The following is a 26,128-nucleotide window of genomic DNA, read 5'->3' on the forward strand; positions in this document are numbered from 1 at the left end:
GTGATGGGTGTGCGCGTGTGCGTGTGAGTGTGTGTGCTGGGGGGCTGCGCAGTTGGGGGTGAGTCTGGAAGGATGGAGGCTGCTGCAGCAGAAAGAGCCCCAGAGGGTGCTCCAGACCAGGGGGTGGGGGAGCTGGGGTCTTCAGAGTGTCCCCTGCCCTCCAGCAGCACCAGCCCTGTGCTCAGGTCTGTCCCTCCACTGACTCTGGGATCCTTGTGAGCGAATGCATGTTGGCAAGTTACAGGAACTCATCTCTTTCTCAGTGGGCCCTTGAGATAGTTCCATGGAACTTGAAGAGGACCCTTCTAGGGGAGTGAGAGGTTTACCGCGCCCCTCTCCTTCTCCCCCTGCCCCCCCCCCCGCCCTCCACCCCAGCTTGGGAGTCTCTGGAGAGACCCTGGTTTCCACATCAGACAAGCCGGGTGTGAATCTCAGCCCCGGCCCTTCCAGGCTGTGTGACCTTGGGCAAGTCCCTTTCGTCTCTGATCCTTGTCTGTAAAGTAGGGAAGAGAGGGCTGTTGGAAGCTCAAGGGCAGTAAGCCCTGGGCCGTATGGGGGGGGAGGGGCTCCACGAGGGGCTTCTCCTCATCCCTCCTCTCAGCCTCAGCTTGGAAAGAAGGAGGCCTCCCTTCCTTCCCCCACCCCCACCCCCGCCCCAGACTCAGGACTACTGAGGTGGGCTGGCATTTTCAAGTCTTACTAAAATAAAAAGGAGGAGGAGTTACAAGAGAAACAGTCGTGACAAATACAAACAATGCATAAAAATAGCTAGGAAGGTGCCCGAGGGTGTCCCACTTGTCAGGCAACCTGCTTTGCCCTCGTTTAAAACTCACAACAGCCCAACACTTTGCTGTCATCGCCCCTACTTTGCTGGTGAGGAAACAGAGGCTCCGACAGGAGGAGAGACTTGCCTGATTAGAAGAGGAGGGAACACACCCCCTGCCCTTCCAGAGCCTCCGGAAGAATCCGGAAGAATCCAGCCCACACAGTCAGGTGTCTGGTTCTACAAGAGAGGCGGGGACACCCTGGCCTGCTGTGACCCGAGGCCCGAGCTCTGACGCCTCCACCCGCTGGACCTGCCGGAGGAACCTCCCCCTTTCAGTGGTCTCCCTTCTTTGCCTTCCTGTGCTCCAAAGGTAATAATCGTCTTCATCACCTCATCTGCTTCCAGGACAAGTCCTTTTGGTTCACCGGGATGAGGAACCCGGCTGGGAGAGACACGGAGTCACCTGGCTCAGAAGTGGCCGTGACGGAGCGGGGCCTGAGCCCGGGCCCGGACTGGGCCGCGGCGGACACCTGCGATTCTCACTGCCACCACCCACTGCCCCTCCTGCTGGGAACGGCCTCCCTGTCCGGCCTGGGGACGCCCCTGTCCTCTCACTGGGTCCACGGGACCCCGGGCCCAGGCGTGGCCAGTGAGAACCAGCACCGGGACTTAGGCTGGAATCTCGCTGGTGCCGAGGCCGGCTCTTCTCCCCTCGGCTCTGGCTCCTGAGTTGGTGCAGCCTTGGCCGAGGGCTGCTGGTGGCCCGGCGTGGATGACAGACCAACGGCCAGCACAGGGGAGTGGCCGGGAGGACTTCTCCAGGGGGGTGATGTTTAAACGGAGCCCCAACGGACAAGAAGGGGCCGGCCTTGCCAGAATCTGGAGAGAGGGCCTTGTGGTCGGGAGGCCCCCCCCCATGGGCCCGAGCTTTGGGGTGCCAGGGGGCGAGGAAGGAGGCTGGGAAGGCCGGGAGGCAGGGCCTGGGGGGCTAGTTCTGAAGCTGAGCCTGGTGCGCAGGGACCCCCTTCATGCCCAGCCTCTTCCTCCGGGCCCCTCCCCACCAGCTGGCAGCCGTGTGCGGGCTCCAGGCAGCGGAGAGGCGTGAATGAAGGGGCTGCCGGCTGAAGCAGTGCCACGATTATTCTCGACGAGGAGGAGAGGGCACAGCTGTTCATTCAGGAAATGAGCAGCCTGGCACCACCCACCGCCCACCAGCAGCGAGTAACAAAGCATCATCTGCTTCCAACCAGGGGCTCTGCCGGAGGCTATTTTTGTGAAAAGCTGAGAATTCAAAATCTTGGAGGAGCTAACGCGGCAGGTCAGCGCCCAGCAGCCCCGGAATCCTATTACTTCTGCCTGAATCCTAAGTCCCACCCGTTCCTGACCGCCAGCCCACCCACGGGGCCCTGCTGGACAACCATGGCCTTGAACCCGCATAACCCCTGCCTCCACAGCCCCTAAGGTGTGGGTGCCACTTAACGGATGTGGGCACTCAGGCACAGAGAGGTTAAGAAACTGGCCCAGCATCACACAGCTGGTAACGGAGCTGGATGGAAACGCAGGACCTCTGGCTTCCATTTAAAGAGGACCTGCACGGCTACCCCACGGCCTTTGCAATGTCCTTCAGTTCCCGGTGCCCGCCTCCTTCGCATGGCACTCGTCTGCAGCCCATCCCCATGATTTTGCCCAGTGTCTCGGAGTGGTCCTTCCTCCCCCCCCCCCCCCCCCCCCGCCCCCAGTCATCCTCTGCAATCCAACTATACTGCCTTTTTGAGAAGAGACTTTTCTGCAGCTCTGATCACGTGATCTGTTCATTGGCTTATACTTGTGACAAATACTTATTGACTACCTACTATGTGCTAGATGGTCTGGGCTCAGATACAGCAGAGAATAAGACAAACACCCTCCTTGAGTTTACAAAGCTGTCTCCTCCAGGAAGAGACACGGCACCAAGTACACAAACAAACCAATGTCTAATCACCGCTCTGGAGACAACACATTTGAGACCGAGGAGCCGAGTAGAGCCGAGTCCAGCTGCTGAAGGGGAGGGCTGAGAGAGGAATGCTCTGAGAAGGGGCCCTGTACCCCAAAGGGTGAGAAAGATCCATTTGTAATGGGAACGTCCTCCTCTTTGCTTTGACTGCTAGGAAGCTGAGAGCCAAATTCTTCCACGCCAGCAAGTCTACAGGACCATGCGTATCTCAGAGCCAATCTCTCCTTTTCATCCTTTCGCTTAATCCTCCAAGAAATGTTCGTCCTGGGCTTGCTGTGTGCCTGGCATTGGAGAATCAGAATCGACAGTGAACAGAACAGACGACACCCCGAGTACCTGGCGCTCACAGGGAAGAGGGAGAGGCCGGAAAGCGGCCTAATGAGTGCCTGTGCCATATGTCGGAGGCGGTGAATGCCGCAGAACCCTGCTGGGGACGGGAGGGCGGCAGGGAGGGGGCTGGTTCGCAATTTAAAACGGGGATCTGTGTGTCAGGGAAAATGACACCGACACAGAAGTGACATTAAAGCAAGGACTTGGAGGAGGTGAGGGATGAAGACATGAGGGTGGTGCCCTGGCCGGTTTGGCTCAGTGGATAGAGCGTCGGCCTGGGGACTGAAGAGTCCCGGGTTCGATTCCAGTCAAGGGCACATGCCCGGGTTGTGGGCTCGATCCCCAGTAGGGGACGTGCAGGAGACAGGTGATCAATGATTCTCTCTCATCATTGATGTTTCTATCTCTCTCCCCCTCTCCCTTCCTCTCTAAAATCAATAAAAAGATATTTTAAAAAGGACAGGAGGGCGGTGAGAGGAAGAATACTCCAGGGAGCGGGAACAGCAGCAGGCAGAGGCCCTGGGTGAGGAGTCAGGAAATCAGGCAGAGGATGGGCACTCGGTCAGAGGGGTCTTGGGGTGGGGCCCCCCAGGGCTGTGAAGGCTCTTCCCCGTGGGAGATGCAGCATCGCAGGGTCTGGAGAGGAGGACCGAGACTTTCTGAGCGATATTATAACAGCGTCTCTCTGGCGTCAGCTTGAGTCAGACTGTGGGGGACCAGGAGGAGCTGAAGACAGATCAGGGTGAAGGCTGCTGCAAAGGCCCAGGTGAGGGTGAGGCTGGCTGGGGCCACGGGCAGCAGAGGAGGTGTTAGGGAGGGGTTGGGATCTGGGTGCATTTTGGAGGTAGAAGCAGCAGGATCGGTTCAAGGGTTCGCAGGGGTGTGAGAGACAAAGGAGAGTCAAGGCTGACTCCCAGGTGGTGGCTGAGCAACCGGAAGCAGGGAGAAGTCTGGGGAGACTGGGAGAAAAGCAGGTTTTGGGGCGGGGGTGACCAGCAGCTGGAGTTGCTGCAGGGCGATGGAGGGGGCAGGATGTGTGAACGTGGTGGTGCCGGGGAGAGGGTTGGCCCTGGGTGGACACGTGGGAAGCCAGCTGCCCATGGCTGCTGCCCTAAGCGGTGAGGCCGGAAGAGATGGGCAGGCCGGGGTCCAGACCACCGAAAGGTGGGCCTGAGCCCCCAGGGTTTCCAGGTGGGGGAGGAGTCTGCGAGGTGGGGAGCCTGGCCTCAGGGAGCCATGGGGAAGGAGTGTGTGAAGGAGGAGGGGGTGACCAGCCGGACAGATGCTGCTGCTGAGGACAGAATTCCCGCTGGACCTGGCAGTGGGGAGAGCATTGCCCGTGAGAGCGGTGTGGGCTGGGAGGGAGGGCCGGTTGAAGAGAGGGCTTGGAAACCGCCAGCACAGACGATGCCTTCAAGCAGCTTTGCTGGCAAAGGGAGCAGAAAATAGGGCACTAGCTGCAGGGAAAGGGGGCCAGGAGAGGTGTTTTTTTAAGAAGTGGAAAAAAAAATCTTAATTGCTTTTCAAAATGTAAATTTTACTCATTTTTGAGTAGGTAATATATTCCCATGACCCCACACATCCAAGACTCCAACTGGTATTTGGTTAAAAATTCTCCCTCCTGCCCCTGTCCCTCTCCAACCCCACCCTGGAGACACCACTGCAATCAGGTGTTTGTGTAATGTCGCAGAGCACGCCTGCGCAGGCACACACACGTGTGCGCACACACACAGACTATGACTTTAATTTTCCTCCCTTTTTGACACAAATGGTTACATCCCGTACACGCTGCTCGGTGCCTGGCTTTGTTAATACTTAACAATATATTCTGAATATCATTCTATACAATACACAAAGAGCATTGTCATCCTTTTTTAAAAATATATTTTATTGATTTTTTTACAGAGAGGAAAGGAGAGGGAGAGAGAGCTAGAAACATCGATGCGAGAGAAAAATTGATCAGCTGCCTCCTGCACACCCCCTACTGGGGATGTGCCCGCAACCAAGGTACATGCCCTTGGGACCCTTCAGTCTGCAGGCCTATGCTCTATCCACGGAGCCAAACCAGTTAGGGCTCTCATCCTTTTTGATGGCTTCATATTATTTCATTCTATGATATACTGTATATAATTTTTACCCAGCCCCTCAGGGATGGGCGGTCATTTGAGGTTGAAGTATGGTAGCAACCATACGTAGGTAAAAACTGCTGTTTGAATTTTAACCCTGCTATTCTGGCTTCTGTACACACTTGCTTGCTTGGACAATAGGGTGGTTACCTCAGCTTCCAGACTGAGACCTGGAGACTCACAGAGGTAATGTTCCTGTGCCTGTGGACCAGGACTACAGGAGATTGATTCCCACTGACTCAGTAGCTCCAGGAGTAGAAACTGTAGATAACCTTTAGAGATTACTGACTCCGCTTGGGTCTGCTTCTGTAAAAACCTGCTTTCCCAAGATAGGGCCACATTCCAATAATGTCCAGCAGGGGCTGGGAACCCCCCTGCAGGCTGTTCCCAGACTTTAGAATTTAGAATTTAGAACAAAGGAAAATTCTTGTGGTTTGGACCTTTAAAAGGACTGCCTACACCTGGGACAGCGCGGTCGTGAGGGTGGCCACCTGCGTGTGGTGCCCTCGCGGCCGTCCTGGCCAGCTCAATAAATCCTTGCCTGCTTTTTTTTTAATCAATCAGCAGCCTCCGGTGGTCTTATTTTTGACTCCAGGGTTCGACCCCACAACAAGGTCAGTTCTATTATTATCTCCATTTTGCAGAGGCAACTGAGGTGCTGAGCGGTTCATTGGTTTCCGCACGATTGCTCAGCTAGCGCGCTGGCGTGGGAACCCCAGGCCCTAACCACACGCTTGGCTCTCCTCCGCCTCCTGGATTAGTTTCCCACCCGTACTTCTCCCTCACTTCTCCACGCTCAGCGATTATTTTGCTGCCCTTTTGTTCATGCAAATAACACATAGTTACAAGCGCTGACCGTGTGCCAGGCCCAGGATTAGGCCCAGAGGATGTGGAGGGACGTGACAAAGAAGTCCTCTGCCGGCCAGGACCTTGCAGACGAAGTCTTTGTGTGTTTTGTAAGCCACCTCCAATCCTCCATGGAACGATGCGGAGAATTAATAAAGAAGCTGGTCCCTGTTTTTTGCTAATGAGGAAACCAAACGTGCCAACAGGTCCCTGTGACAGTCCTGGGAGCTGAACACCATGAAAGACGCCTGGGAACCCAAGACACTGAGGTCTGCAGCGCCTGCCCTGCCCCACCCCCCAGCCTGGCCCTCCTCCAGGTTCCCATCTCTACGGAAGACCCACCCCCCAGCTAGTGGCTAAAGCCCTCAGGGATTGGCTCCCCCACTTCTGTCCCCAGGTCATTCACCTTATTGATGCGACCGCCCCCTGAAGACCTCTGGACTCTGCCCAACGTCGCTCTCCAGGGCTACCAGCCTTGCCAGGGGCCTTCTCTTACAGGAGTCACCCAATAACTTCCTCCCCGGTCTTCTTGTCTTCACTGACCATCCAGCTGATGTGTCACTGTGTCATTTACCTGTTCTAACCTTCTTTTTAAATATATATATATATATATATATATATATATATATATATATATATACACACACACATGTATGTGTGTGTGTGTGTGTATTTATTATCCTATGTAATAAAAGGTTAATATGCAAATAGACCGAATGGTGGAACAACCAGAACAACCGAACAACCAGTTTGCTATGGCGTGCGCTGACCCCCAGGGGGCGTGTGCAGAACATGGCAGGCGTTGGCCGCAGTGGGATGGTGAGTGGGGGCACCAGACCAAGGCGGGGCACCGGTCACTGTCATCGGGGTGAGCCAATGGTGGTTACTGAAAATTCTTTGCTCCTCTGTGCCGTGGTCCCGTCCAGCACTCGCATTTGCTGCCGGCACCGGAGCCGCCACTCGCACCCACTGCCAGTGCCTGGTGCCGGTCCTGAACACTCCTGAGGGCTTCTCCACTTTCTCCTGCTCCTGAGGGGTGATCAGGGCAGCGGCCTCCGTGCTCTGCACCATTAGCGGGTGCAAGCGGGGCCAGCACCATCAGCATGTGGAAGCGGCGGTGGGAGAGGTGGGAGCAGGGCTGCCAGCAGACAGGGGACCGTGAGCCACGGTGGGAGGTGCTTGGCAGGGGTGCGTGCACTGGGCCTCTAGAGTGTGTGTGTGTGTGTGTGTGTGTGTGTGTGTGTGTGTGTGTGTATTGATTTCAGAGAGGAAAGGAGAGGGAGAGATAGAAACATCAATGATAAGATAATCATTGATTGGCTGCCTCTTGCAGGAGCCCTACTGGAGATTGAGCCTGCAACCTGGGCATGTGCCCTTGACGGAATCGAACCTGGGACCTTTCATTCTGCAGGCCAACACTCTATCCACTGAGCCAAACTGGCTAGGGCTGTTCTAACCTTCTAAGGCTTCTCTTTGCTGCCCTCTGGCTAATGTCCTAGAAGAGCAGCCCAGTGGTTAGGATAGGGGGCTCTGGAGCCTAAATCCCAGCTCTGCAATTCATCAGCTCTGTGACCTTAAAGACCTACTTAACCTCTCTGCCTTAGCTGAGGCAAAATGAGATAATGACATAAAGGAGAATGAGAAATGACAGATAAATTAGTAATGATAATAATAACAATCTCCACCTTTTAGACTGTTGTGAGAATAAAAGTTAATAGTATAATGATAAGGCCCTTGTGATCTGGTCCATGTCTAGGTCTCTAATCTCACCAGTTCTCATCTTCCCTATAAATCAGCTAAACTACTTCTGATTTTCCGAGAGCATCAAATCCTCTTTCTCTGTTCTCCCTCCAACCCCTCTGAGCTGAAGTTGGGACAGGGGCCTAGTTCTTTCCCACTGGATCTCCAATAGCTAGACAATATGTTGAAAGAACGAATGAATGAGAAAGGCATTGCATTCGTTTTTGTTTTTGTTTTGGGGGAGAGAGAGAAGACAGAGAGATAGATAGAGAGAAAGAAACATCTGTTTGTTATTCCACTTACTTATGCATTCATTGGTTGCTTCTTGTATGAGCCCTGACTGGGGATCAAACCCACCACCTTGGTGTATCGGGACAACACTCCAACCAACTGAGCTCCCTAGCCAGGGCCTGGGTTTTAATGGATGAATAAACGTTTTCCAGGTAAAGAAGTGATGGAGGCAGGGCTATAAAAGAACTGGTTCCATCTTGGGGCTGGAAAACAGAAGGGAGGTGAGGTTGGAGGGGAAGGCTGGGTTCAATCCAGACGTTTCTGTGGGGTAAAGGATATTCATGAGGGAAGGCTTTTGTGACAGTGGCAGCTGTTTGCAGGAGAGAATAAGGCTGGGAGCTGGGTATGTGGCTAAGCTCCAGGGGAACAATGAAGAGGCCTGAACCAGGGCAGTAGCTGTGGGAATAGAATGAAGAGGAAAGATTTGAGAGAAATGATATAATCTCCTAAACACTTTTACTGATTGCCTCCTAGGAAAGATGGTAGGGGATTGTGGGCATAAAAAGCAGAAGTAGCATTTCCCCCTGTCTTCAGGTAGCTCAAATCCTAGGAGAGGCAGACAGACCTATACATAAAAATATGGATACATAGGGAAGGTCAAATTCAGTACCATTGCAGCCTGTCTCATAGAGAGAGCTTGATATGTGTAAAATCAGCAAATTAAAGTAGCATGCATTTCTGAGTGCGCCTGTCACCTACCCCAAGGCTCTTTGCAAGTTCTCAAACTTTTATTTGGTTAAAACACACTACAGTGTATTTTCACAATCCACCAACTTTAGAGGCAGTCTAGTGTAGAGCAGGAGTGGGGAACATCTGGCCCTCAGGCCATAGAAGGACCTCAAAATAATTCGGTCTGGCCCTGCCAAGTCATTAGGGGTGAGTTAATTAAATGTTTGACCAAATATAGCAGGCTGATTTTTTTAAAAATATTTTTATTGATTTTTCACAGAGAGGAAGAGAGAGGGATAGAGAGTTAGAAACATCGATGAGAGAGAAACATCGATCAGCTGCCTCTTGCACACCCCCCACTGGGGATGTGCCCGCAACCAAGGTACATGCCCTTGACCGGAATCGAACCTGGGACCTTTCAGTCCGCAGGTCGACGCTCTATCCACTGAGCCAAACCGGTTTCGGCTGATTTTTAAGTTGATACTTTTGTATGGTCTGGGAATGATGTTATAAATATTCAAATGGTCCTTGACAGAAAAAAGATTCCCCACCCCTGGAGAGGTTTAGACTTAGCAGCCCCTGATCTTGGACAAGTTACTGAATTCTCTTAGCTTAAGCCCAAGTTAGCTATCAGATCAAGATGAAGGAGACTGGAACATGGGGGAAAGAGAAAGTGGAGGTGTGGGTATGAGCAAGAAGATCCATCAGGGCCTTGTGAGCTACCATAAGGGTTTGGACTTTATTATTAGTTCAGTGAGAAGCTCTGAGGTGGTTTTTCGGTTCCAAAGTATTACCACTTTTCAATTGAGATGTAATCAGCCTATAATAAGTGCAAAGATCCTAAGTGTTGAGTTCCATGAGTTTTGAGAATTGTATACATCTGTATAACCACCACCTAAAAGAAGACACATCATTTCTTTCTTTTCTTTTCTTTCTTCTTCTTTTTTTTTTTTTTTTTTACTGATTTCAGAGAGGAAGGGAGAGGGAGAGAGAGAGAGAAATATCAATGATGAGGGAGAACCATTGATCGGCTGCCTCCTGCACACCCCGTACTGGGGATCTAGCCCGCAACCCGGGCATGTGCCCTTGACTGGACTCGAACCCGGTACCCTTCAGTTCGAAGGCGAACCCGGTACCCTTCAGTTCGAAGGCGAACCCGGTACCCTTCAGTTCGAAGGCGAACCCAGGACCCTTCAGTTCGCAGGCCAACTCTCTATCCACTGAGCCAAACCGGCTAGGACAAGACACGTCATTTCTATCACCCCAGAAAGGTCCTGCCTGTCTCTTTCCAGTCAATTCTCCCCGTGTCCAGAGTTCTGAAGGGTCTAAGTAGTTTCTTGTGTTTGCGTTTTGAAGGGATCACCCTGGCTACAAAGCAGGAGACAGCCTGAGGCCAGCAAGGAGAGTATGGCACTGGCTAGAGCGGACTGGTTGCACTGAGGTCGCCTAGCAACCAGATAGCGTTGTGTAAGGGTTGACAGTTAAGCGTGGAGAAGGCAGTACAGGCCCCGCCCCATCCCATCTAGGCCCCGCCTCACCCCGCTCCGCGAAGGAGCCAGTAGGCAGCGCCGCCCCAGGTCGAGGGGCGGGCACAGGCTTCTCATTGGTCGGTTTTCCGGAAGCCATAGGATTCGGAATCTCGCCCGAAGTCGTGCGACCGCCGGCGGCGTGTGGGTGCGTGGTGCGTGGCGGCGGCGCGTGGCGTGTGGTTGGGAGTCGGGGCGGCGCGGCGCGGGCACGTTCGCTTCACGTTGGACAGAGTTCCCCTCGCGCTGGGTCTGTGTCCTCCCTTTGCAATAGCGGAACATGCTCCGCACCGGACACCGCACCCCCTACCGCACAGCCATATTGCCGGCCAGAGCGTTGTCTCCGCGATTGGGACCGGACGGCAGGGGCTCGGGAACCCCACAGCCCCAGGCCCAAGGGCGTGACTGACCCTCCCGTCCCCAGCGCCCCCAGCGCCGGCCAGGATGTTCGTCTTGGTGGAGATGGTGGACACCGTGCGGATCCCCCCGTGGCAGTTTGAGAGGAAGCTCAACGACTCCATTGCCGAGGAGCTGAATAAGAAGCTGGCCAACAAGGTACTGGGCCGGCGGGGTCGCGGCTAAGCCTGGGCGCGGGAGGGCCCGCACTGCCCACCCGCAGGCTGCGGGCCTGGCGTCGGTCATGCCAGACCCGGGCCTTGGCCAAGAAGCTTATCTCAGAACTCGGTTTCCTCACCTGTACATGGCAGTCCTGATCCCACGAGGATGTCGGAGGGAACCAAAAGGAAATCTGGTTTGAGAAAGGCCCTGGTGACTGCGAAGTGCGAGATTCCACACTTCCCAAGTTCCTTTGCAATCTTGGGTTCACACTCTGGGCCTCGGGTTCCTTTTGTAAAATCGAAATAATAATTGCTGCCCCGGCCCGTATAGCTCAGTGGTTGAGCATCGACCTATGAGCCAGGAGGTGACGGTTCGATTCCCGGTCAGGGCACCTGCCTGGGTTGTGATCTCCATCCCCAGTGTGGGGCGTGCAGGAGGCAGCCAGTCAATGATTCATCATTGGTGTTTCTCTCTCTCCCTCTCCCTTCTCTCTGAAATCAATAAAAATGTATTTTTAAAAAAGGGAATAATAATTTCTGTCCAACCGTGCATTGCTTTTGTGAAGATGGATGGCCAGGAGGTTTGTGCACCTTCTATGTGCCTTAGTGCCAGCTCGCCAGAGAGTTGCTGCCTTTTCTGCAGTAACCCTCCCTCCTCAGCTATTCTGTGACATCGCTCTCCTTGGCACTTCCGTTTCTATACTCTATTTTCTTTCTTTTTTTTTGATTGATTTCAGAGAGGAAGGAAGAGGGAGAGAGAAACATCTATAATGAGAGAGTCATTGATTGGCTGCCTCCTGCACGCCCCCCACTGGGGATGTGCCCGCAACCAAGGTACATGCCCTTGACCGGAATCGAACCCGGGACCCTTCAGTCCGCAGGCCGACGCTCTATCCACTGAGCCACACCGGCCAGGGCTGTACTCTATTTTCTTGTTTGTTTAGTGGGTTACTGTTCTTGTCTTCCTCTCCATGAGAGCAGGGGCCTTTGTCTGTCTTCTCTCTTCCCCCAGTGTCTCCCCCATATTAGGCAGAGTCTGGCACAGAGTAGATGTCCCGTAGTTGTCTGTTGAGGGAGTGAATGACACAGACAAGGCTCTGCCCTGTAGTGTGGTGGGAAAAGCAGATGAGAAGGAGAGGTTCCCACAGTTGAGTGTGATGACAAGTTGAGGAAGAGGCTATGACGGACAGGGTTCACCGCCCGTGGAAGAAAGGAACGTGTACAGTGAGGGAGACAGCTGCTTTGTTAGGGAGAGCAGGAGCTAACCAGAGGATTCCTTAGGGGCGGGGCTGCGCCCAGAGGGGGGCTGTGCGGACAGAGGAAACAGCATGTGACCTTTGGAGGGAATACTGTACCTTCACGGCATGGAGGAGGCTGGTGTGGCCTGGGCAGGGGCCAGGCCGCCCAGGGCCGATAGGACTTCATGGAACAGCAGGTGTGGGGGAGCCTGCAAGGGGAAGGCTGGCCGGCTTTAGACGGAAGCAAGTCCCTTCCATAGAGCTGAGGTCACAGAGCGGGTGCAGACCTAGGGAGTCGGTGGTGGCGGAGAGAACTCCGGGAGCCCCTGGTGGATGGCTCTGGTGACTGTGATGTGGAAAGCCAGAGCCTGAGGGGGATGGGGTGTGATCATGGTGGAGGGAAGGTGTGCAGAGTCCAAGAATGGAATGGAGCCCCTTTGTGGCATGGGCCCTTTAGGGACCTGTTGGGACAAGTCTCTCTTTCTTCTGTTTTTCAAATATGTTTTTATTGATTTTTAGAGAGAGAGGAAGGGAGAGGGAAACATCATTAAGAGAGAGAAACATTGATTGCATGCCCCCTACTGGGGTCCAGCTTGCAATCCAGGCATGTGCCCTGACTGGGAATTGAACCGGTAACCTTTTGGTGCATGGGACAGCACTCAACCAACTGAGCCACACCAGCCAGCATGAGACAAGTCTTTATATAATGCACTTTCTAAAAAATTCTTTATTGTTGAAAGTATATATACTTTTTAAAATATATTTTTTTATTGATTTCAGAGAGGAAGGGAGAGGGAGAGAGAGATAGAAACATCAATGAGAGAAAATCACTGATCAGCTGCCTCCTGCACACCCCCTACTGGGGATCGAGCCCACACCCGGGCATGTGCCCTTGACTGGAATCGAACCTGGAACCCTTCAGTCCTCAGGCTGACACTATCCGCTGGGCCAAACTGGCTAAGCTCTATATTTGAATCACTGAGTCATTTGAGAGGAGGCCAAACAGAGAGGTTCATGGTCTAGCTAAGGGCATAGAGCTTGTGCTGGACTTTGCCTCACCGTGGTGAGGTCTGGCCAGGACTCTGAGTTCTCTGAACTTCTTGCTAATCCTTGAGTCGTCCTGCAAGGTCTCTCATTGGGAGGTGATGATGCTGGTGGCAGATTAGCAGACACCAAGCAAGCCGCCAGTTGTTGGGAGCACCATGGGGTGGGGATGGAGCATGGGCTGTTCTCTGCTGTCTTGGGACCGTGGCCACGTGTCACTCTGCCAGCCTCGATCCCTGTGGCCTTGTCTGTGTGTCTGAGACTGTAATCAGAACAGAGATTAGTTGTGGTTCTGATGTTCACCGAGCTGTGAGCTCTAGCATGGACTTGGGGACCTTGGGAAGTGTAGGTTTAACCAGGGGTTCCCCTACCACTATCCCTACTAGTAATAATAGTGGTCCTTGACTGATTATTATTTCTAGCATGTGAGCCAGGTACTGGGTAGGGGTTTCCCATCCATTCTCTCTATTTAACAACCGGGTAAGTCCATTTTTGCAGATGGGGAAACCAAGGCCCAGAGAGATGACCTTGGAGGTCACACGGGGAGTAACCTGGATCTGCCTTGTCACCAAAGGCCCTGTTCTTTCCGGAGCTCCACCTCCTTCTGAGGTTCCATATCTGTGCTTACTGTAGGCAGGACCCCAACTCGTCTCCAGCTGTATAACGGGGTGATTATACCTGCCTTGGGGTGGTGGGCCTCAAAAGAGACGGCCTGGAGCTGGGCCTGGGGTCACCGAGTGTGTGTGTGTGTGTGTGTGTGTGTGTGTGTACATAGGTCGTGTACAACGTGGGACTCTGCATCTGTCTGTTCGACATCACCAAGCTGGAGGATGCCTACGTGTTTCCTGGGGATGGGGCGTCGCACACCAAAGGTGGGTACCCTCTTCTCCTGGGGCGTTGGCTCTCCTGAGGCTCAGTTCGGGGGAGGGAGTCCCGGTCTGGGGTTGGGAGACCTGGGGCCTAGTTCTGACTGATGGGCAGAATCTTCTCTCTGGGCCTGTTTCCTGATCTGGAAGAAATTCTCCAGGCCTCGCGGGCCATCCGTGTTGGAGCATGTGTCAGCACCTCATCCCTCTGAGGCGGAAGACCATCCATCGCACAGCAGGCCGCACAGGGTCCCAGTCATCTGTTCCTCTGGGGGGCTCCCCGTGCGCTTTTGGAAGTGGTTGCTCCAGATGGTGCTCCCTGGGCACAGGGTCGTACTGTCCTGCCCGCCCCCCCGTAAGTCCAGTGCCCAAACCGGCCTGGCACAGACGTGGCAGAGGCTCTGTGGGGATGTAGTGAGCTGAACTGATGTGTCATGTGGGGGCGGGGTTTTTCCATCCTGTGGGTAAGTGACCCTTGGCTGCCCTCATTTGCTCTCCGTGAGGTCTGATGAGGACCTATAAACCTTCATGATGGCTTAGACGTCCCTTTGCCTCCTCACAGACAGGGAGGGGCTGCCCGCTGCCCCCTCTCCCTCCCCCAAGCCTTCCTGCCCCATGGAGCCGCGAGGAGGCAGCCTGGCAGAGAGCTGGGGCTCGTGGGCCTTGCTGTCCTTGGCAGCGGAGGGTGCTGGTGGCAGAAGCCTGTGTTCAGGGATTGAACCTGTCTGAGGAAGGCAGATTCAACCACATGGCCCTGTCCCGTGGTCCAGAAAGACTTGGAGTCTCCCATGGCAGAACAAGGCAGAATAGCTGTGTGACTCTGAGCAGGTTACCCAGCCTCTCTGGGCAGTAGTAGCATGACAGCTGACATGTGAGATTGAGATAGTCACTGAGTGGCCAGCGGGGTCAGCCTCATACTTACATTTTAGCCCTGGGTATTCAGGCCAATGGTGGGTGCTCCCCACCTCCCCCGCTTCAGTGCTTTAAGCGGGGGCAGGAGTGGCAATACCCTGGCTTGCAGTCCGGCGAATGGGGCCTCCTAGGACAGGGCACGAGGACCCACAGAAGCATGCATGCTAGGCAGGTTATCAGCTCTGTCCCCCTTCCTTAATCTCAGGGCACTTGCCTGGGGCACACTTCACCAGTCGGGGCGCCTTTGCCAGGTGCTTCTGCCCTTTTAGAATTGAAAGGAGAGCCTGGAGGGAGGTTGGAATTGACTTTGTTGTCATTGGCCCAGAATCGGCTGCCACTAGAGGGACTCAGGTGTGACTCATCTGATGGGTTTGGGAGCCAGCTCTCAGATCCAGGGCCACTGCTGCTGGCCTCTTACAAGGACCAAGCGGGGACCTTGCAGGGGACGGCGTGAGGGTCCCTCTGACTCAGCCGCGGGGGCTGGGCCCACAGGGGGACTCCTGAGTGGACTGCTGGGCAGGTTCCTGGAGCAGCTACGGGGCCTCTGGGTCAGTGTGCTGGCGAATGAGGGCCGCCCTGGTTGAAGCGGCCATCCCTCACGTGCCTGCGCGTCACTGACATGCTCTCCTTTCCAGTTCATTTCCGCTACGTGGTGTTCCACCCATTCCTGGACGAGATTCTGATTGGAAAGATCAAAGGCTGCAGCCCCGAGGGAGTGCACGGTAATGGCGGCCCTGACTCCAGACGACACCTGGGAGCACAGGAAGGGGGCGGAGGCGGGGGAGGAGTGGCTGGGGCAGTGGCCAGGCCAGATGGCCTCCCTTTAGCTTCTGTGCTGGGCCCCGTGGTCAGGGGAGGGGTCAGATATAGAAGCAGACTCTTCCCGGAGAGAGTGAGAATATTCAGCCCCTCATGTGTTCATGTAGTGGCGAGGACCTCAGCGCTGTGAAGCGGGACCTCAGGGCCTCAGGGGGTCCTGGAGCGGGCGGAGGTGACTCAGGGTGGTCAGCACCCACTGGTCCATGTCGTGTGCGGTGGCTGCTCGGGGTGTGTGAGTGGTATAGGCAGAGGCCCACGTGGGACTCCGAGGTTGGGGGGGGTCATTTCCTGATGACATCTGCCCCGTAGACAGCACACAGTAAGGGGCTTGCCGCTTGAGTGTCCAGACCCCTCAGTGTTGAGCTGTCCATGTAAGCCCTGTCCCACGCTGTCACTTCCAGTCTCTCTAGGGTTCTTCGACGACATCCTCATCCCCCCCGAGTCACTGCAGCAGCCAGCCAAGTTGTATCCTCCCAACATTAAAGTGGGCCCAGTGCTCAGGCCTCTGGAAGACGGTCCTCACTCCGTGGTGTGGCCGGGGTCTTGGGGTCTGAAGCTGCCGGCCTCTGCCCACCGCCAGCTGTGCTTGGGTTCTGGAAGCACCGACCTGCCTGTGCTTCCCCCCTGACCATGATGCCCCTGCCTGTGCCTCTGGGCTGCCAGGCCTGGCTGTGCAGGTTGTATGCTGTAGGCAGGATGCTGCTCACTTCCGTTCACTTGGCTTAGGTTGTCCCTGCGGGAACCATCGCAAAGATAATTTCCCTTGAGAGCTTTGCCCTGCCTGGCTCCTCCCCCCGTCCTGGTCTGTAAGGGGGTAGCATCAGCCAGCACTGGAGGGCTTGACTGAGGGTCCTGGGCTGGGTTGTTGCCCTCTGCTGGTCTCCCTGTCCCGGCCCTCGCCTGCTGCACTGCAGGTGTCTGTTTCTGTGCATCCTCACTGAAGGGACCCCATCCTGTCATGACTGTTCCTATGATGCCCAGTGCAGGACCTGGCACAGGAGAGGCAGGACCCCACGGCTGCCACTAGAGGGCAGTGTGGCTCCAGTGGTTCAGCAGACAGAGCTCAGCCAGGGCCTGTGTGTGATTCCAGAATTTGTCAGAAAACCTGACCCAACCCCACTGGTGCTCTCACCAGCTGTGGGCCCTCAGGCACGTGACCTGCCACCATTAACCCCTTGAAAACTGGGAAAGCCCTTGCACTGCCTGGTCCGTGTCCAAGGTGCGGATGGAGGGTGTGAATGGAGAGGGGTGTGGACTCACGGTGCACAGAACACGGGACAGCTTTAGCTAACACTGAGGGCTGACCAGTGGGTCCTGTGGAAGCACTTTCCATGTTTACCTTGACCACACCCTGTGCGGTGGGCCTCGCTACAGCCCCATTTTATAGATGGAGACCCTGAGAGGTGGGGCCTGACCCCAGGTCACAGCTGGCGGGTGGTGGGGCTGATTCTGCACTTGGCAGTTGGCCTCAGAGGATGCACAGGCCGAGCTGGACCCGGCAGGGGGAACCCCAGGCAGCAGCTGGCCATGGTCATTCCCGTATTGAGAGGCGAACTCCAACTCCGCTCTCAAGCCTCCTCCTTGCTTTGATGACCTGCAGGAGCCTGTGGGTGCTTGGTAGGGGCCCCCGAGTTCCCAGCCTGCTCCTGCTCCTGCTCCTCTCCTTGGGCCCAGACCGCCTGCCAGCCAGAGTGAACTCAATCTGGGATTGGATTTTCGGGGGGTGGGGGGGAGGTTCTGTGGGAGGAACCCCCAACCCTCAGGAGCTCCCCCACGGTCCGGTTGTTGCCTTGACCTGCGCCCTGCCCAGCGACGATGCAGAGCAGGTGTGGGTGTGGGAGTATGAGACGGAGGAAGGGGCACACGACCTGTACATGGACACCGGCGAGGAGATCCGCTTCCGGGTGGTGGACGAGAGCTTTGTGGACACATCCCCCACTGGGCCCAGCTCCGCCGAGGTGGCCTCTACCAGTGAGGAGCCGCCAAAGAAGGAGGCCCCGTACACGCTTGTGGTGAGATGTCCTGTGTGTGCCGAACCCCTGGGGCTGTGGTGTGGGAGCCACTTTGTGTGGTGACCGGGCCCCGCTCCTGGAGTCCCTCCCACAGCAGGTCAGAGGGCAGTCATGTCTCCCTGGGAGCTTGGCTTTCTGTGGCCGTAATCCTTGCGGGGAGGTGTAGGCCGGAGCGGTGCCAGGGACAGCCAAGCCTGATGACAAGGCCACTGATAACGGGAGAACCGAGGAGGGGACTTGGGAGGAGTCGGTCTCGAGAGTATGGGTGGGGCTTCAGGGAGGGTGCCCCTCAGGGCTGCCCCCACACCAGGCCCAGCACGGGCCTGAGGTGACAGGGAAGCTGTGACCAGCCAGAGCCGACTTGGGTTTGTTTAGCCTTTTACCCTCATGAACTCAGTGACAGAGTGGGTTTCAGGGCCTTCTGGTGTCATGTCAGCCCCAGGTTGTACACTTTGGGGGCAGCTGTCAGAAATCCAGGTGGCCCAGGGCATCCCCCTACATGTATTTGGCTGCCGGGGCTCAAGGTCACCAGGCCTTCCTGGCAGGAAGAGGCCACAGGTGGCTCGGGCGGGCACGCTCTCCCGCAGGTGCTTCTGGATGGGCCTGGGGACAAGGAAGGGTATCTTACCCCAAGGCCGTGGGGCCAGGGCAGTGTCCTTAGTAAACCAGCGCTTTCCTTACAGGCCTTAGAAGTTGGGGCAGGAGGGGAGTCTGGCTGTGCGTGCCCATGTGCCAGCTGGGAGCGCTGGGCCTGCTGGGTGCCCTGAACAAAGGGCTCCTTTTGCCGCCTGAATTGGCTCAAGCCCCAAAGGTAGGTGAAATGTGCCTGTTCTCTCTCCTCCCGGCAGGGATCCATTAGTGAGCCGGGCCTGGGCCTTCTCTCCTGGTGGACTAGCAGCTAGCCCTGGTGCTGGACGGTGGGCCAGCCCAGTCCACAGGCCCTACCCCAGCCTCGGGAGGTGCCCGAAGCCAGCAGCAGCCCAGATGCCGAGGAGCGGTCTGCAGAGCCTACAGTGGGGAGCTACCGCTGGGCCAAGAGTGCCCTGCCAGCTCGTCGCCTCCCTGCCACCTGGCATTGCTCCTCTTCCCGGAAGTCCCGCTCTCAGTGACAGACTGTTGAATAAACAATGGCAACATCAGTTAAGGAGCCACCTGTCTCACTGGCTGCTGTCACGACCTAAGGTCGAGTTGCCACAGCTGGGACAGCATGTCCTTCCTCTCTTCAAATCACTTGTGGAGACGGCCCCCCACAAATGGCAGGATTGGGGGCTGAGAGCCAGGCTGCCTCAGGCCAGGCTCTGGGCTGGTTGAGCTTGGTGGCTCCGTAAGGTAATACAGGGAGCGAGAGGCTGGCCTGAGCCGTGGAGCTATCAGTTCTGAGGAGAGTGAGGATTGAGGGACAAGCACCTTCCTTCCCACTAACATGCGGAAGGTGGAGGCCATGGGCTTTGCGGGCTCCAGGCGAGGACTGGTGACCAGTGTCATCCCCTTCCTCCCATCAGTATAGCAGGAAGCTTGGGGACAGCGGTCGCTCTCAGACCACGGCCACAACAGGAACACCCTGTGGGTGTGCTGCGGACCCCCAGATCCTGGCATGAGGGCAGTACCCACTGTTTATTCAGAATGGTTCTGCCACGTTCACCCACTTGTGCTGGGACCAGGACACTGGTTTTGTGGTAAATCTGGGTGAAGGGCCCCTGCCCTTGCCCTTTTGGCCCACACATGGCACCGGAGGTGTGGGTAGTGCCAGCAGGTGTGGCTCCAGGGGGGGAGCAGCTGTGGGGTAGGTGCCTGCCACTGCCTCCTGCTGAGGGCCAGGCGTGTGCATCGGGGACGAGCTGTGACCTTGGACAGGTGCCCCTGTGTTTGGAGGACGGAGTGCCGGCGGAAGGGGAGGCAGGGGTACAGGAGTCTGGCAGTGCCACCAGGGCCCACACGGGCCCACCTAGAAAGGGGGGAGAAGAGGGGAGTCGGCTGTCTCACACCTGCTTCACTGCAGCGACGGGTCCAGCTGTGGTGATTATTGAGGGCCTCCACCAACTTCGGTGAAAAGAGCCCCCCAAACCCTGGAGTTGGTAACAGCACAGACACCATCACTCACACAGGAACAGTCACTGAATGGATTCTTATTTTCCTTGCAAGATTAAAAGGTTCTTTAAAATCCTTCAGCCGCCAGTGAAATGATCAGACAGGAGAGAAACTTTAGATGGGAGTCTTGTCATCAAAAATAAATACAGCTGCATGGAGGTGCTCAGGATCTGAACCAAACTAAAAACGGGAAGGCAGGTTAACAACCCTCCAACCACGGGCCGCTCCGTGGGCTGAGGGAGGGCGGGCAGGAGGCCTGGCCATGCCTTCTCAGTGCAGGAAGCCCGGGTGGGTCGGGTCAGATCTGGTTCTGGTGACATGCAGCACTCCGCGGTGACACTGGAGCTGAGTCTGAGGGCGGGGTGGGAATTACCCCTGCAGCTCCTTCATTCTGTTGAGGGCACTGCCAGCGCGGAACCACTCGATCTGGCTCTCGTTGAAGGTGTGGTTCAGGAGGATGGTCTCCTGGGTCCCGTTGGGGTGCTTGATGATGCATGTCAGCGGCTGCAAGAGAGGGGGCGGGTGTGGGTGGAGTGGCTCTTAGGAACATGCCCTGGGTTCTGCTGGAGGGTCAGGGCACCGCCTGGGGCCTTGGGTGCCAGCAGGTGAACCAAGTCCTAGGCCAGTGGCAAGACCTGAATAAAATAACTGCTGAGGCCAAGTGGGTCCTACTGGCCATGAGCTGTTGGCCTCTGAGTGCCAAGCCTGGGCTAATGAGTGAACAGTAGGAGGACCTGAGCTGGCTCCCCTCATTTCTGGGGAGGCACTTCCCTCACTGGGGGTTGCCTGGAGAATTTAAGGGCCCTTCCAGCTGGGACAAAGGCTCATGGGAAGAGGTGCAGGTGGGGCCAGGTGTAGGAAGGGAAGCAAGGTGGCTGCCCCCTGTATGCCCCCCTCAGGAGGGCCCTTGGAGAGATGGGATGGGCAGCCTGTCCCCCTTCCCTGGCTCGCTGACCTTGCCAGGGGCAAAGTCCTTCAGGCCCTGGATGGTCAGCTTGTCCACGGGGTGAATCTTGTTGTAGTCGGCGGGGTCAGCGAAGGTGAGGGGCAGCAGGCCCTGCTTCTTCAGGTTGGTTTCTGGAAGGCAGAAAGCACGTTCAGCCCGCAGTGGGCAGGGCCTGGCCCCTTCTGTGCAGGACCCTCCCCAGCCAGAGAGCTGCCTTTTCCAAGTGCAGTTAGGGCTCTGGAGGAGACACCCTATCCTGCCACCTGGGGACGAACCTGGGACAGAGACTACAAGGCCCAGGGCGGCTGCACTCCCAGCGACGCGCTGCCTCTCGCTGGGTCCTACAGTGTGCGCGGTGCTGTGTCCGTAAAGCCCTCCCGACAGACACTCACCAGCAGAAACCCTGTTGCCCATGTGGCCTGGATTTCACCGGTTTGGGTCCACAAGTCTGGAAGCAAGCTCAGTGCTTGCCAGACCGGAAGCTGTGGGTGTCAGACTCAACACGAATCTGAAGGGGCAGAGGCTGGGGGTGTGGAAAACAGGAGCCATGGGCACAGCCTGGAAACCAGGCACATGGCTCCAGACCCAACAGCCATGGTGACCTTGGGCTGCCAGTGAGAACCCCAGAGCGGGAAAAGGGGGGGGGGGGGGGGGGGCTGGGCCTGGCTCCAGCTCACCGTGGATCCTGGCGAAGCTCTTGGTGATGATGGCCCGACCCCCGAGGTGGCGGGGCTCCAGTGCCGCATGCTCCCGGCTTGAGCCCTCGCCATAGTTCTCGTCTCCAATCACCACCCACCGGATGCCATGTTTCTGTCAGGAAGGGGAGGAGGTATGAGGCAGAGGTGAACCGGCCCTGACTGACTAGTGGGCAAGGGGAGGTGCAACCCACCAAGGCGCTCAGCACAGAGGCAGGCGCGGTGGAGGCTGCAGTGGGAGCAGAGCCCAGAGCAGTGGGTGTTCAGTGGAGGTGACATACATGGACCTGCCTCCATGGCACTGGACATCGTTCAACTGCAGAGCTACTGGTGTGGGCTCCTAGATGGAGAGCGCCCCTCCCCTGGATCACCCACTCTGCCCCACCCGGCCACCAGGAGGTGCCAGAGGCCCCCACTCGCCTGTTCCCACTGACTGACCCACCTTGTAGTAGCGGGCAGTGTCAGGGACGGGACCGAACTCCTGGGTGATGGCATTGCGCACAGAGTTGGCCTTGCCATTTTCAATGTTGATGGCACCAATGAGCAAGTTGTTGGAGATGTTGTCCAGGTGCCCACGGAACTTGAGCCAGGGGCCGGCAGCTGAGATGTGGTCAGTGGTACACTTTCCTTTGACCTGGGTGGGTGGGCAGAGAGGACAGAGATTGGTGCAGGGCCCTTGGCTGGTGGGTTAGGGGAGAAGCCCTCTAGCGGCAGGCAGCGGGCCCAGGGACAGAGAAGAGGTGCAAGATGTGGGTCCGCAGCCCTGGCATTGTCACCTGTGGGCAAAGGGCTCAGGCAAGGCCCCTCACCGGCCTTGGGAGTGAGATCTCCTGGAATGGACACTCAAAGGGGGCAGAGGCTAGTCAGGGCAGCCAGGTAGGTCTGCTCGCTCGCCCTTCAGGCCCAGGCCCCCAGTAAGAGAAGCCCAGGCTTAACCTTTTGCACTCGGATGTCAAGTGACTCGACACGGTTAGCATCAATAGCAGCTCTTTTTATACTGTTTGAATGTATCAATAATTTGAAATATTAAAAAATCCAAATAAATAAGTTTGTATGAAAAGAAACTCCAGTTTTTTATTCTACTGCCGCACTTTGTAAAATCTGGGGTATTTAAAAAATTAAATCCCAAGTAGAATAAAGGAATCGAGAAAAAAAGCAAGCGAGTGCAAAGGGTTAATGCTACCTGTGTCGCTGTCTGGAGGCTCCTGAGTAAACAGCATCAATTCATGTCCACCCTGGGTGTGAGGCTGCTGCCCACACCACAAAGGCTTGTATTTGCTCAGCTCCCGAACACAGGCCACACCGCTAATGCCCAGTTATGGGAACAGAGCAATCAGTGGCTCCACTGAGGGGTGGAGACCTGCTGTGCTGGGTCACACATGCCCTTCTTGCCCTCCCTGTGGGGCATTCACTGCCCATACCCACTGAGGTGGCCCTCACCAGCAGCAACCAGATGGCTGGAGCCCAGACAGCGGCTGCCCAGATCCAGCCCTGCCCGGCCCAGGCCAGTGAAGGGGACACTGGGCTGCAGATGCCCTTGCTCCTCTGCAGCCAAACCTCCCTTCCCGCCCTCACCTTAACCTTGCCCTTCTGCCCAGGCCCAGGGGAGCACATGTGGTCTCATGGCTGTCCCGCCAGTCAGGAAAGGTGCCCAGGCAGGCTGGGGCTGTTCTCGTCCCCACGTTGCTGACCTTGATAAGGATCTGAAGGTCCTCCAGGTCTTTGCCATCCCATTTGTCAAAAGGCTCAAGGAGCTGCAGACGCTGGCTGGTGGGGCTCACGTCCACCCGCTGCCCACTGCCATCCTTGGGAGGGTGCTGGTAGGTGTCCTGCCCAGGGTCGAAATTCTGTGGAGGACAGGGACATGGGTATTGAATCCTCAGTCCCCTCTCACAGGAGGCAAGCTCCCTGTGCTGAAGCCTTCCCTCCCAATGACCATAGCTGCTTTTCTGTCGCTAACGGTACCACCATGCCTGCCCGGGACCGAGACGTTGGGAAGGAAGTGTGCTGGCCACACTGCACCAACAGTGGCCCGGGGCCTGCAGGACTGAGAGCACAGGGTACAGTGCCCGCTCACCGTGTGGGGAAGCTCATCCGCATTCGGGGCCTCCAGCTTGAACTTCTTGCCATCCTTGCCCGTCAGGAAGTCAGTCTCTGGGTTGAACTTGAGGGTGCCAGCAATGGCCAGGGCTGTGACAATCTGAAACGGAGGCGGCCAATTTGTTGGTTAGCACTGAACGCCACTCCGGTCCCCCATCTCCAGCCAAAGCCTAGATCAAAACGGGGCACAGCCCAAGAAATTTCCACGTCTCTGCAGAGGCTGGAGCTGCAGGACTAGTTCTGGGACCACCAGCCATCGGGTCTGCAGAGGACTTAAACCCAGGGCAGTCTGGCCTCGACCACTCCCCACTGGGGTCTGGACCTCAGTGTCCTCCTCAGGGCAGGGCCAGCACTGCTGGGTACACTCTCTTCTCCCAGGTGTGCCACCCTGGGCAGGGAGAGGCCCTGCTGTGATAAAAATGTCCCTAAGCGGAGCCCTAGCCAGTTTGGCCCAGTGGATAGAATGTCAGCCTGTGGACTGAAGGGTCCTGGGTTTGATTCCAGTGAAGGGCACATGCCCAGATTATGGGCTCCATCCCCAGTAGGGGGCATGGAGGAGGCAGCCAATCAACGACTCTCTCCCATCATTGATGTTTTTATCTCTCCCTTTCTCTCTGGAATCAACAAAAATATATTTTTAAAAATCCTATATAATAAAAGGCTAACATGCAAATCGACTAAACAGTGGAATAACTGGTCCTATGACGTGCAGTGACCACCAGGGGGCAGACACTCAAGGCAGGAGCTGTCTCCTGGTGGTCAGTGTGCTCCCACAGAGGGAGTGCCGCACCAGAAGCCGGGCTCAAGGTTGGCGAGCGCAGCGGCTGTGGCAGGAGCCTCTCCCACCTCCACAGCAGCGCTAAGGATGTCCGACTGCTCCCGGACTGCGAGAGGGCGCAGGCTGGGCTGAGGGACCCACCTCCCCGAGTGCACGAATTTCGTGCACTGGGTCTCTAGTATATATGTGCTGGGCCAGGGTTGTTTATATATATAAAAATGTCCCTAAGTGGGTAGCACACTGGAAACAAGAAGGCCATCTTGTCACTCATTTTTAGCAAAAGAACCAAAGTATTTCTCAAATACTTATTTAAAAAAATCAAATCAAGAAGGACTGGCTGGCCCGGCCAGCATGGCCCAGTGGTTGAGCATCGACCTGTGAACAAGGAGGTCATGGTTCGATTCCCGGTCAGGGCACATGCCTGGATTGCAGGCTCAATCCCCAGTGTGGGGCGTGCAGGAGACAGCCGATCAATGATTCTCATCACTGTTGTTTCTCTCCCTTCCTCTCTGAAATAAAAATATATTTAAAAAAAAAAGGACTGGCTGTGTGCTGAACCCCCACCAAGTGCCTGGAGCACAGGGCTCACTCCATGTTCATCCAAACGAGGAGGCCTTGTCTGGCTGACAGTGCTCGTGCTTTCCGTGTTGCTCATGCAATCCTGACAGGATCCCAGGGCACAGAGAAGTGGCCTGGCCAAGCCAGGACGGCTGGGTAGAGGCATTTGTCCCGGTGCTAATTCCGAAGCTCCTGTTCGTGGTCACAGCTGTACGAAACCAGCACCTCTGACTCCTGGGACGTGAGGGGGCCAAGTAGTGGCACCATGGGAGCACGATGCTTGGTGCTGGCAAGGCCTGTGACCTTGGTTTCTGCTCCCATAACTCCTTGCCCTTCACTGCCAACCCTCCCAGACAGATCCGTGGGTCAAATGCCCTTGCTCCAAGCCCCATGTCCCTCTACCTCCCCTGGCTGGCTAGGGGCAGGGCCCCCAGAGGCAGTCCCAGGCTAGGGCCTGGCTAGGTCATCTCACCTCTGGGGATGTGACGAAGGCATGGGTCTCAGGGTTCGCGTCATTGCGACCTGTGAAGTTCCTGTTGTAGGAGGTGACGATTGTGTTCTTCTCCCCCTTCTTGATGTCCTTTCTGCCAGGTCAGAGGATAGGGTTAGGGATGTCTGGCCTTGTCACCTGGCCCATTCTGCCTACCTCTTGAGAAGGGGTAACAGGAAGACCCTGAAACGAGCCTCCACTATGGGACTCCCGCAGACAGAGCAACAGGGAACCTTGGGGGTCACTGCGGTTCACGAGACCAGAGAAAAGACAGGCAGAGCCAGACCAAGGCCTGACTCTGCTGACCTGGGCCACTGCCCCCCTTCAAATGGCTCGGTGGGAGCCCCTGCTGTGTCCATTAGGATGAGGCCTCCTTGGCTTCTTCCCACAGCCTCGGCTTCCGTCAGGTGGCCACTCAGTCCCACTGCAGGGCTCTTCCTCTTTACTTCCAGCCCAACTTTCCAGTCCTGCCTGAAGCTAGAGCCTCGTCTCCTTCCCAATAACATCTCCCCTCAACATCTGGGGCTCCAAACCCCAGGACACAAGGGACTATCCAACCAAAGACATGCCTCTCACCTGTCCCACTGGCCAATGCAGGGGCCACAGGCATTGGCCAGAACGATGCCGCCCACATCCCTCAGGACCTGTGCCTGCAGGGGAGAAAGGCGGACAGGCATTATCAGGGGCAGGGAAAGGTGGCTCAGCTGCTTGAGGGATGAAGAGCTGTGTGGAACCCTG

At 56.3% G+C, this 26,128-nt stretch overlaps 2 protein-coding genes across 3 annotated transcripts in view; one reads left to right on the plus strand and one right to left on the minus strand.

The window, feature by feature from the left end:
* Positions 1 to 10,372: 10,372 nt before the first annotated feature.
* POLR3H (RNA polymerase III subunit H) lies at positions 10,373 to 19,782 on the plus strand. 2 transcript variants are annotated; one of them, XM_079773855.1, is made up of 7 exons: positions 10,373 to 10,435; positions 10,712 to 10,842; positions 13,902 to 13,998; positions 15,540 to 15,626; positions 16,125 to 16,188; positions 17,534 to 17,735; positions 18,584 to 19,782. In XM_079773855.1, the coding sequence occupies exons 2-7, from the start codon at positions 10,732 to 10,734 to the stop codon at positions 18,635 to 18,637; spliced, it is 615 nt and encodes a 204-aa protein (XP_079629981.1). In that variant the 5' UTR covers positions 10,373 to 10,435; positions 10,712 to 10,731; the 3' UTR covers positions 18,638 to 19,782. The 2 variants fall into 2 exon arrangements, with proteins under 2 accessions (XP_079629981.1, XP_079629982.1); XM_079773856.1 differs by having other exon boundaries at positions 10,400 to 10,442.
* Positions 19,783 to 19,931: 149 nt separating this feature from the next.
* The window catches only part of ACO2 (aconitase 2), a 43,862-nt gene continuing 37,665 nt past the window's right edge, over positions 19,932 to 26,128 (minus strand). The window contains exons 11-18 of the mRNA XM_079773854.1: positions 25,967 to 26,040; positions 25,373 to 25,484; positions 23,542 to 23,664; positions 23,156 to 23,311; positions 21,907 to 22,098; positions 21,447 to 21,579; positions 20,779 to 20,900; positions 19,932 to 20,327 (exon numbers count right to left, since the gene is read on the minus strand). Coding sequence (XP_079629980.1) covers positions 20,193 to 20,327; positions 20,779 to 20,900; positions 21,447 to 21,579; positions 21,907 to 22,098; positions 23,156 to 23,311; positions 23,542 to 23,664; positions 25,373 to 25,484; positions 25,967 to 26,040 — 1,047 coding nt within the window. The 3' untranslated portion in view covers positions 19,932 to 20,192. The remainder of the gene's footprint in view (positions 20,328 to 20,778; positions 20,901 to 21,446; positions 21,580 to 21,906; positions 22,099 to 23,155; positions 23,312 to 23,541; positions 23,665 to 25,372; positions 25,485 to 25,966; positions 26,041 to 26,128) is intronic.

The sequence above is a fragment of the Cnephaeus nilssonii genome (assembly GCF_951640355.1).
Source record: "Cnephaeus nilssonii genome assembly, chromosome: 6".
NCBI classification, from domain to species: Eukaryota; Metazoa; Chordata; class Mammalia; order Chiroptera; family Vespertilionidae; genus Cnephaeus; species Cnephaeus nilssonii.

Excerpts from the sequence above, each read along its gene's own strand:
- POLR3H (XM_079773855.1), top strand. The coding sequence starts at position 10,732 with ATGTTCGTCTTGGTGGAGATGGTGGACACCGTGCGGATCCCCCCGTGG. Across the intron at positions 13,999-15,539 it reads TGGGGCGTCGCACACCAAAG|TTCATTTCCGCTACGTGGTG; the intron begins GTGGGTACCCTC and ends TCTCCTTTCCAG. Across the intron at positions 15,627-16,124 it reads CAGCCCCGAGGGAGTGCACG|TCTCTCTAGGGTTCTTCGAC; the intron begins GTAATGGCGGCC and ends TGTCACTTCCAG.